Source organism: Lathyrus oleraceus, chromosome 5 (genome assembly GCF_024323335.1).
Source record: "Lathyrus oleraceus cultivar Zhongwan6 chromosome 5, CAAS_Psat_ZW6_1.0, whole genome shotgun sequence".
NCBI lineage: Eukaryota > Viridiplantae > Streptophyta > Magnoliopsida > Fabales > Fabaceae > Lathyrus > Lathyrus oleraceus.
The window spans coordinates 91,273,061-91,285,217 of NC_066583.1; the positions used below are offsets into that span (position 1 = coordinate 91,273,061).

Consider the following 12,157-nt stretch of genomic DNA (forward strand, 5'->3'; position numbering starts at 1 on the left):
AAAATGGGATTGAAGTGAGTGCAAAAATCATAAAAACTTGCCCTAAATGGAAAGTCAACCATTTCCAAATTAAGTAACTTTTCCAATTCCTGATTAAATGATGAATCCATGATCCAACTTTGATCAAATTTCACATGTAGGCTCCCCTAGGCATGAATTTTGAGATTCCACTCTAAAAAAGTAAGGAGTTAACTTTTCTGGCCCCATAGTTGACTTTTCCCAAATTGTCTGATTCCCGATTCCAGTGATCAATTGAAGCACTTCTGGCTCAAATAAAAAACTGATTTTTTGTATGTAGACCCTTGTGGACATATGGAAGGCCATGGAAAAGAGTTTCACCCAAAGAATCAGAAATAAACTGATTTTATACCAAACCCTAATTTTAGGGCAAAATTGACGGGGAACTGATTGTGCTGCTTGCCAATGGATCTTTTTGAGGAAACAAAGAAAATGAATGAAATAATGATATGAATATCAGGGTCAAAATCGTGGTGTGACAATATTAATTTGGTAAAAGTCCTCCTTTGACCAATTTGTGTTTTCACCCATTCCCTTCCCTCTTCATCTTATTCCCCTTCTTCAAAGTTCTATTTTGTGTGTGTATGTTTCATGAGCATAGTTCATAGTACTATGTCTCTAACATGCATTAACACCAAAATTCTATTGCCCGGTCTCAAATAGTTGTGACTTCTACATAAGTCCAATTATGATTGCTTAACATAGCGCTAAATTTGTGACACAAAAGACATAAGCATTCTAGTTAGTGAGATTGTAAGTCTCCCCTCTTTCATGGTATTGTGTGGAAACTTGGCCTTTTTTCCTTCCTTTGGAAGATGTCTTGGTTCAAGGATCCATGCTTGTGATAAGTGGGTTGAGTGTTCTCCAAAGAATGTCTTAAAATGAAAAGCAAAAGCAAAACAATACTAACTTCTAACCTATTAACTACTAACATTTAAATTCAAGCCATTTACCTTAATGCAATTTACTTTTAGCATTTTATTTCATTTGCCATTGTTCATATCATTCTAATTGTTTATGTTAATTCAGTTTTCACTTTGTCCATTTGGACCATATTGTGTGAAATATTTTGTTTGTGTATACTTTGCTTGTTTGTGTGGTCTTTGACCATTAATGTACATAATAACAACAAAAAACCCTAAAAAACTTTTGTGTGGACTGTTGGCTTGATCTTGGACAAATGGACTTAGCATCTAGGCAACCTTTATATGCTAAAGGACTTGGTCAATGCCAACTTATTGAGAAACCAAGTGCTTGCAATTTGAAACTTCATCTGATACATCATTCAGGATCCTTCTGAGTTCATCTGCAACATGATCATTATGAAGCTGTTATTTTGAACCTGTGACTTGTGAAATTCATCTGTTACATGGGCTATTTTGAAGAAGTTCATGGAATGGATAAGCTTGGATGTGGTCATCTTTATTTGATGCCTTGCTCTTCAAGATTAATATAATTTTTCATTTGTGTGTTGCTTGATTCTAAAAGTCCAAGGGAATTCTGGGTTTCTATTGACATTTTTGTCTATTGGATTGCTACCCATTTGGTCAGATATTTTCAACTCTAAACTTTTAATTTTGTACATAGGATAATATCTTCATCTTCTCCCCATTTATTTAATTTCAAAATCTCTCCCTCCATTTTCAAAATCTTCTTTGATTGAACCTTTTTTGTTCTAAAGTTTGACCACTTTGCAAAAAGATAGGAACTTTGGCCTTATGTCATTGCACTTTTAAACTTCTTTTCTTAAATCAAACCTATAAATAAACTTAACTATACTTGACTTAAACTTTCAAAAATCCAAAAATAACTTACTCATTCAAACCATTTTTAGGCCTTTGTGCCTTTCAAACTTAATTTTGTTAAAAGCGGTGCATCCACTTTGAAATTTATATCACGAACTATGAGGTTTTGATCCCTCATTTTAATGTTGGTAAGTAGGCACAAGACCGAAGGTCTTGTCAAACACAAAAGTATAATTAATGAATTCTTTTCTCATCCCCCCATTCTATTTGTTTGTAAACATCACTTTATACCAAGTACATATGCATACAAAAAGGGCTCCCTAGGAGTACCTATGACACTTTGGGTCCTAACACCTTCCCTCTGTGTAACCAACCCCCTTACCTGTAATCTCTGACTTTTTATTAGTTTTGATTTGAAAACTTTTTACTTTTGGGTTTTGTTCGTACTTTTTTCCCTTTTCCCTTGGAAACAATAAAAACGCGGTGGCGACTCTTGTTATTTGATCTCTAGCTTATCCATAGCTTGATGATCATGAATTTACCGCTACACCATCCACTGTAAGATCTAGGTTCCAACACTTCACTTTAGTTGACGATGATTGGATCGATCTTTGGCCGTTTGAGATCAAGCTGTGATGAAATAGGCTCAAGGGTTGCAGTCAAATGCCTTTATCCCTAACTTTTTCCAAGACATTTTCTCTCTTTTTTTCGTCCATCGGGATGCCCATTTTTGCCTAAGTCGCATATTTGGGTTTTCAACTTAGTGGGATTTTCTATTATTATTTTTATGTAATCCCTAACTTTTGCATGAACATTTCTTTTTCTGGTCCATCGGGATACCCCCTTTTGACTAGATCGTCCTTGCGGATGTCAATCTAGAGGGCTTTTTATTTCATTTTTGTAGGCATAATATTTTTTTACTACATCGGAATTCACTGGCACTAGTAACTCTTCCCCATCCATGATGGTGAGGATCATAGCTCTGCCTAAGAAGACCATCTTGACGACAAAGTGTCCTTCATAGTTGGGAGCCCACTTGCCTCATGGTTCCGAGTGTATAACAGAGTATTTATTGAGCACGAGTTCACCTTCATGGTACATACGAGGGATAACCTTCTTATCAAAAGCTCGTTTGAGGCGTCTCTGGTACAACTGACCATGGGAAATGGCCGTCAAATGCTTTTCTTCAATTAGATCCAGCTGATTATATATGGATTTAACCCATTTGGCTTCCTCAAGGTCAGCTTCCATTATAACCCTAAGTGAAGGGATTTCAACCTCAATTGGTAAAACAACCTCCATCCCATACACAAGGGAGAATGGAATTGCCCTAGTGGAATGACAAACTGAAGTTTTGTAGCCATTCAAAGCAAAAGGAAGCATCTAATGCCAATCCTTATAGGTCCTAACAATCTTTTGGACAATCTTTTTGATATTTTTATTTACTGCTTCTACGATGCCATTCATCTTGAGCTAGTGTGGTGAAGAGTTGTGATGCTCGATCTTAAATTCTTAACATAACCCACTCATCATCTTGTTATTGAGGTTACTGGAATTGTTAGTGATAATCTTTCTAGGAACACAATAGTGATAGATTATATCTTTCTTGATGAATTTGGTAACCACTTGTCGGGTGACATTAGCATAGGAAGCAACTTCGACCCATTTGGTGAAGTAATCAATAGCAGCAGAATGAAACAATGACTGTTGGAAGCTTTCAGCTCTATCATTCAAATCATATCAATACCCTACTGTAGCGGGGTATTCGTTACCATTAGAGATATTAATTAAATCCAAGGTAAACCATACAAGTCGAGTCGCCACCGCACTTCTATTTATCCAAAGGAATGGTTAGAAAGCGAACAAAAACCTAAAAGTTTTAACAAAAACTAGTAAAAAGAAACAGAGATCTGGGTAAGGAGGTTGGTTATGCAATGGGAAGGTGTTAGGCACCCAAAATATCCTAGGTACTCCTAGGGAGCCCTTTTCATACTTGTTGTAAGGTTGGTATTTTGTGAAAATTTATTTGTGCAAACATGATTGAAGGGATGAGAGAAGAATATACAAATTTATTTACATTTTATGTTTGAATGGATAAACCCATTGCCTACGTACCATCTTAAAAAAGATTAGGATCAAAACCTCGTAGTTCGGGGTAAAAATCTCAAAACAAGTTGGTGAATTGATTGGTCCAAAAGCCTTAAGGTCTTTTGTTATCGAAGGGAGAAAACTCAACCTAAAACCACAAATCCACCATGTGAGGATAGCTTCAACATGCTAGTGAGGGGTTAACCCTATAATAAGCATGGAAGACTTATTGTCCATCACTAAGGATATAGGTGAGTATCACATCTACCACAAAGATAACTCAAACCTAATAGCTAAAGGTTATGGAAAATTTGATTGAGAAAGTGGCCGTTGGAACTACAAAAACACATTTGAATGGGTTACATTTACCAATTAGAAGTATATACAAAATGGTCAAAGTTGACTTAAAAGTTCAATTCAAAATAAGTGTTATGAAAAGAAAGTTTTAAAATCAAAAGCATAAGGCTTAGGTTTCTAATGTTTGAAAACAATAGTTAAATGTTTGCACAAAAGGTTTTGGCTTGGGTTAGAGTGGAGAGAAGAAGAAGAAGAAGGGCTAAGTCCTAAGTGAAACAAAAAGAGAAAGGGATAAGAAAATGAACCACATTAGGAGTTCCTTTCTTGAGATCATATTGATGATCCAAGTAGCTCCCATCCTTTGGAACAAAGCAACCACAAAGCAAATATTTCAAGCAATCAAACAAATATAATAAGAGATCCTCAATGTATCTTGTTTCTTCCACTTGGATGAACATGGCAATGGTCCTCCAATTAAGCTCAAATAGGAACTCCTAGCATAAAAGCGCACACATCAAAAGTTCCATGAAGTAAAACAAGAATGGACAAGAGTGAGTTTAGAGATTTGGTCCTTTCAAAGTTCTCTTCAATTTTTATAGCACTCTAAAGGCCCAATGCCTAGTTGCTCTTTGACTTTTATAGCACTCTAAAGGCCCAATGCCTAGTTGCTCTTCAAATTCCATTTGCTTGGGTAAGGTCCTAAATTCTAAGTCCATATTGTCCAATTTTTGGCATGTGGTTCACAACAAACAGACAAACACAAGCACAAAAGATATATACACAATTATATATCCAAGTGGGCAAAAGGCAAATGGCATTAACATAAACATGTGCTCCAATGAGCAAAGGAAAAAGCAAATGAATAATATGTGCAAGAATTGTAAATTGCATAAAAAGTAAATTGCATAAAGTAAAAGTTAGTTGTTAGTGGTTAATGGTTAGTGTGCCATAAGGCAAAATTTAGCGCTATGTTAAGCAATCGTAATTGGACTTATGTAGAAGTCACAACTATCTGAGGCCGGTCAATAATAATGTAGGCAACAAACACAAGTTAGGAGTCTTGATTAGTGAACCAAGTCCCAACAACTTGCCATGCCAAAAAGAAGAAGAGAATTGATCTTGTATTGGTTTAAGCCATTTGCATGATTTAGAAGACAACATATCCTTAATGCAAAGCCATTCACTTGATCAATTGATCAAGATGAATTAGATTTGAATCAAGGAATGTTAAATATCCCTAATCAATGCTAACTTGTCAACCTTCAACTCATGGATCAAAAAGAAAAAAAGAAGAAGAAGAAGGAGATGAATGAGAGAAATGGAAAATGACAAAAGTAAAGAAATATAAATGCATTAAATGAATCAACATGTACCAACCATCATATGTTGACCAATAACATTGAAAGTCAAGGTCAAACAATCAAAAACAGATGTGAGATGAATATTGGAAGTCAAGAAAAGAATAACATATTTTTTGCATTTTTAATATTAAAAATAAACTTGAATTAAAATATTAAAGAAAGGTCAAACTTCAAAATCACTTCAAATCAACCTTGAAAAGTCCAAGTGATTTATCCTATGTTCAACAAGGTCAAACAAAGTTTGACAAAAAATTTCAGCATTTTTAAAAGTCAGAAACTATTTTTAATCAATTAAAAATGAATAAAAATAACCTAATTGAACTAAAATCTCAAATAAATCTCAAATCAATTCAAAAATTAATGAGAATATTTTTCATAGATCCATCATCATTCAAATAGGTTAGGAAAATATTTTTGTATTTTTTTGAATATCAAAAACTATTAAAATGAATACAAAATAACCAGAAAAGAGAAAATTCACAAAAAATATCAAATGATGAAATAAAAAATATTAAAAATCAGAAATAGAAACTAGAAATTATTTGGGAAATAATGCAATTGGTCCCATATTTTTTGAATTAAAAATGAAAGAGATATGATTTTTTGAAATATTATTGGAATTAAAGAAATTAAATTAGAAATTCAAAAAATGGAAAAAACCACAAGCGTCTGATCAAGCCTCATTAATTGACGTGGCTGATCAGACGGATGTGAGATGCGCGCGCATGAAAGGCATGAGTCAACAGCGAAGCATCCAACATTATTGAAAGTCATAAGATCCAAAGGACGCGATTCAATCTGGAAACAAGATCAAACGGTCTAGATTTAAACTGGACATGATGAAGCCACCAGAGCCACCGTCTTCTCCGTTGAGCTTCCAGATTCCGGCCAAGTTGCAGAAATAAAAAAGGCAACCAAAACGTGCGATCTATACATCAATAGAAAGCTGGGATGATGTACATCATCCCTATACCATCCATTTTCATTCTAGATCTCTATGATTTGAGAAATCAGAAGTTGAAAATTCTGGTGTTCCTCATGAACTCAATGAATTGCAAAAATTAAAAGCATAAACATGATGCCTCTATTGAGAGGACTTCAGCCAACACAAAATCACAGTCAATAGGTCAAAGGATTAAGAGAATCGAAGAAAATACCAGTTGGAGTGTAAGCTTGAGTTCTGGTGATTTGAGCTTGAAACCTTGCTTGCTTTATCAAAACAGAAGTTCAATGAAGTGTATGGTGAAGGTCTAGAAGCACTAGATCTATGAATACAACCAGATGAAGTTGAATTCGAGATATGAAAATTTTAAGAGAAATGAAACTTGCTTCTTTAGTGATGGTTAGGGAATGAATTCTGTAGCATTTCAGGTTGAAATTGGGTGTGTAAATGGAGGGAAAGGAGCCTCTATTTATAGAGGAAATGGCAAGGAAAGTGTGAGATGATCCGTGTGCATGAACTTGGATACCACTTGCATGGGCTTGCATGATCATGTACAAGGCCCAAAAGCAATGCCAAATGCAAGCTGAGTTCAAATGCCAAGGGTTTGGACGTGTAATTTGCTCTGAATTGGCTTGTGCAACAAGATTTCAACATGAATTCCACAATTGAACCTAATCATTCACCTCTTCAAAAATACCAATTAGAAAATCCAAGCATAGGCATATGGGTAATGGTTGGAAAGGTCTTTGTATGAGGAACAAATGTTATGTTGGTCAAAAATCCATTTGGAATATGGAAACTTATGAAATTTGAGTTTAAAGTGTGATGTGCAAAACATGTCAAGGCAAGGTTTCTAAAATTGGCCAACTTTCAAGCCCTTCTGTTTTGATGATGCAAGCACCAAATGGAAAAACCTCCAACATAAAAGTTGTATATATTTTCAAGAAAATCAAAATGGACTTAAATTTTGCATCATTTGGATTTTGGATGAAAGAGTTATGGGCACTTGAAGTTGGACTTTTTTGACTTTTAATGCCTTTGACCCAAAAGGACCTATAATGTCTTGCATTATCACATGTATTTCCTTTGAGATTTTGAAATTTTTTTCAACATAACATTTGAAGTAGACATCTTAAGCTTTCCAATTCATTTGATCCCACCTCAAAATCATAAAAAATGAGTGAGTTATGTCCTTGGGAAGTTGACTCAAAATTAGGGTTTCAGTCAAAATGACCTATAATGTATTGGAATGGAAGATGGTCTTCCAAGATTCAAATCAATTTTTGATGAACATGAAAGTTGTTTATATTGTCCTTAAGAACATTTTTTTCTTTTGGAACCATCTCCATTTGACCAACACATAAAAAGTTAGGTCTCAGTGCATTTTAAAATCGTCAGATGAATTGACTAATCAACTTCTCAAGTTCATGACTCATACCTTGATGAATTGATGATTGAGGATACTCAAATAATTTCAAATATGCATGAAATGATGAATTAAAGAACTTCCCTTGATTGTATTTGACCATGGGCTGAGGTTGCTTCATGAGCAAGGCATTGTGGTGCACAGAAGAATTAGGGTTTCTCTGGGGAACAAACCTCAAACCCTTTGACTTGATTTGATCAAACATGATGAATTGAGACATTGGGGGGCATATTCGATGGATGAGAGATTTGGGAACCATTACCATGCTTGCTTTCATCTCCTCTTGACCATGCCTTTGTACCAATGACTTCCTTGAAGCTTTTGACCTTGTGATTGCTCAAGCTACAAACAAAAGATGTTAGTGACATATTTTTGTGCTTTTGGTTAGTGAACAAAATAAGAAAAGCAATGATATACAATTCAAGCATGCTTGGTGATCTCAAACCACTCACAAGGAGTCCCACCCAAAGGCAAGGGGAACCAAGATGCTTAAAGATCCTTGAGGCTATGCAAATGCAATGTTATGATGCCATGAGGGATCTTAGGGACAAAATTGGGGTCTTACACCTACATAGAGAAGGGCCAAGGAGAAGTCAAAAAATTCAATGGAGTTGGTGGAACATGGATCTTTTCACCATAGATTTGACACTTGTGACATCTTGTGAAGAAGTTGTAATAATCAACCTCCATTATTGTCCAGTAGCTAGCTCGAAGGATCTTTTTTGCCATGGCGGACCCTTTAGCATGCACACCTCCATAACCCTCATGTATGAACCTTATAATTGTGCTTGCTTTGTGTCTATCCATGCATCTGAGCAAAACAGAATTATAATTCCTTTTGTATAACACATACCCATTCAAGAAGAACCTAACATAAAGTATTCTCAAAGTCTTCTTGTCAGTGATGGACACACCCTCGGGATACTATTATTTTTCCAGATATCTTTTTATGTCATAGAACCAAGGTTTATCGTTAGATTCTGCCTCATTTACTAGACAATGTGCTGGTTCATCCAAGAGGTCAATGCAAATAGCAGGTGCTTCATTCCTCCATTTGACTTTAAACATGGATTCCAGGGTGGCTAGAGCATCTGCTAGCTGATTCTCTTCCCTTGGGATATGATGAAAAGTGATTTCATCAAAATAGGAAAACAACTTCATGATATGCTCTATGTAAGGAAACAACTTACTATCCTGAGTCTCCCAATCTCCTTTAACCTGTCTGATTACCAGAGCGGAGTCTCCATATACTTCAAGAATCTTAATTCTCAAATCAATGGTTGCTTCAATATCGTAGATACATGCCTCATATTCTACCATATTATTGGTGCAGTCAAAGCATAATCTTGCGGTGAATGGAAGATGAAAACTAGTTGGAGAAGTGACAATTGCTCTTATTCCATAACCTCGAGCACTATAAGCATCATCGAACACGATCTTCCATCGTGATCCTAGTTCGGGTCCTTTATCGGGGCCTGGAATATTGCAATCTCTGATAAATATGATGTCCTCATTTGGAAAGTCAAACATCATCAGGTGATAACCCTCCACAAGTTGATGAGAAAGGTAGTTAGATAAAACACTCCCTTTTATGGCTTTTTGGGTCACATATTGGATACCTTACTCAGTTAACAACATTTCCACCAAGAAATTCTTCCAGTGATAGTAGGCTTCTCGAATATATACTTTATTAGATCCATTCTGGATATCAACAAATTAGTACGGTAGACCATATAATGTCTCAAGCGCCGAGCTGCCCAAGCTAGAGCACAATAGGTTTTTTTTTCAAGAGTGAGTATCTGGTCTCACACTCAGTGAACTTCTTTCTCAAATTGTAAATGCCATGTTCTTTTCTGCTTGTGTCATCGTGTTGACCCAATATACAACCCATAAATTCATCTAGCATAGTGAGATACATAATAAGAGGCCTACCAGGAATATATGGTATTAAGATCGGTGGTTCTTGCAAGTACTTTTTTATTTTGTCAAATGCCTCTTGACAATCATTATTCCATATGATTATTGATTTTTCCTCAACAATTTGAAGATTGGTTCGCAGGGAGCTGTTAAATGAGAGATAAATCTAGAGATGTAATTAAGTCGACCAAGAAAACCTCAGACTTCTTTTTCAATTCTGGGAGGTGGCATATATTGAATTGCTCGAACCTTGTTGGGATCAACTTCAATGCCCTTCTGACTCACAATAAAACCCAATAGTTTACCAGATCAGACCCCAAAGGTACGTTTTGTTGGATTCAACTGCAACTTGAACTTTTGGAGCCTGGAAAATAACTTCCTCAGATGGTCCAAATGATTGTCTTAAGTCTTGGACTTGGAAATCATATCATCCACGTAAACCTTAATCTCCTTATGAATCATATCATGAAGGAGGGTTACCATGGCGTGTTGATACGTTGCCCCTGCATTCTTCAAACCAAACAACATGACGTTATAGTAGTAAGCTCCCCAAGGTGTCATGAAAGTTGTCTTTTCCATATCATCTAGAGACATATTTATTTGATTGCCCCTTGAGAAACCATCCATGAAGGAAAATACGGAGAACTGAGTTGTATTATCAATCAAGACATCAATATGAGGTAAAGGAAAATCATCCTCTGGGCTCACTTTATTGAGATCTCGATAATCCACACACATTCTAACTTTCCCATCTTTTTTCAGAACTGGGACGATGTTAGAAACCCACTGACGATATTCAGAAATGGCTAAGAAACCAGCATCAAACTGTTTCTTAACTTCCTCTTTGATTTTAAGTGTCATGTCGAGTATGGTCCTTCTGAGTTTCTGCTTGACTGGAGGACATTTGGGCTTGAGTGGAAAGTAATGCTCGATAATGTTAGTGTCTAATGCATTCATATCTTGATAAGACCAGGCACAAACATTGATAACACTGAAATACACTGCGTATTTGGCACGGATTGCACATGATTATTATAGTTTTATTGTTATTTTCTTGCGTTATGCTTGTCTTTTGTCTTGTGTACATTGCCTAAATAAAGCCTTTCACGGAAAAAGGAAGCAAAAAGAGCATGAATCAAAGATTTTCAGTGGAAAATACATACATGGCGTTCCACATGGCGTTGGCCATGTAGGTAGCCATGATGTGTAAGATCTTACCCACATTTCAACGGTCATAAGACCATGTCTTCCACACTTTGTACACATGGAGGACGCCATACCTAGATGGCGGGCGCCATCTTCCTATTCCACACCCAGTCAAGGGTAGTTGCTAGGAAGAGGCCATGACTAGAGATTTTTTTCTCCACACGAATTTTGAAAGTGTTATGTAAACTCCGAGGCACTGTTACACTATAAATAGGACTTAGGATTTTAGTTATAGGCATCCAAGTCTAGTTGCAGCATATGCCATAGAATACACAAAAGCAATAACTCTTCACATCAGAGGATTATTGCACCATTGTTGTAATCAGATTTAGAGCACCGTAGAATAACAGTTAATCTTGCCGTCATTTTACTTTCAAGTCAGATTTATTTCAAGTTTGTATCGGATTCAAGTGTCCGATTTGGAGCAGGTTTTTTTAATACAATTCACATTACTATTATTTTATTTCCCGCTTCGCTTTTAATTTGTTTATTTCTCACTTCGCCTTTAATTTGTTTATTTCTCGCACTGCCTTTAATTTGTTTATTTTCCTTGCATGATTACTTTTCAAATTTATTTTATTATCGTAAAAGATTCATTTTTAAACCATACTTTCAATGTATCATTTTCATGGTTCACTTTTAAAACCATTTGCACACTTAACACTTTATTTCCCTGAATGACTTATTCCATAAATCAATTATATGCTATGTTGTTTAACGTAACCATGTCCAGCTAAATCCTTAGTGTTGGAATATGAGGACCATTGTTTCGATAATACTCCGCATGTTATATCTGTAGGAATACTTTAGAGGTTTTTTTTTTAATTTTAATACAAGTTTTATGTGTTTAATTTGATTGGTTACTACGAAAGTAGATCCGTGACTAAGTCGGGTAAGATCGAAAGTCGTCTGACATCTAAGATAAAACTTACTTAGTTTTTAATTGATAAAAACAACAAAAGCGCTTTGTTAAATTAATTAGGAGATTCTAATATTATTAGAAAGTGATTTTAAAACTATTTTCGGACGCATTTATAGGTTTAGGATCCGGTTGGTCGAGCATATGCCAGAAACCCTTTTATGTTAAAAGTTTCCAATCAAAAGCACTTTTCAATTGAGCCTTAGAGGTAATTATATAAAAAATGATTTTTTTTCA

At 35.5% G+C, this 12,157-nt stretch overlaps 1 protein-coding gene across 1 annotated transcript; it reads right to left on the reverse strand.

Annotated features, from left to right (window-relative positions):
- Nucleotides 1-8,805: 8,805 nt before the first annotated feature.
- On the reverse strand, nt 8,806-9,408 carry LOC127078909 (uncharacterized). The gene has a single exon (XM_051019323.1). It carries the CDS (start codon nt 9,406-9,408, stop codon nt 8,806-8,808), a length of 603 nt encoding a protein of 200 aa, XP_050875280.1.
- Nucleotides 9,409-12,157: the final 2,749 nt, after the last annotated feature.

What these genes read in the sequence shown, in the direction of transcription:
- LOC127078909 (XM_051019323.1), bottom strand. Translation starts at nt 9,408, where the DNA reads ATGTTTGACTTTCCAAATGAGGACATCATATTTATCAGAGATTGCAAT.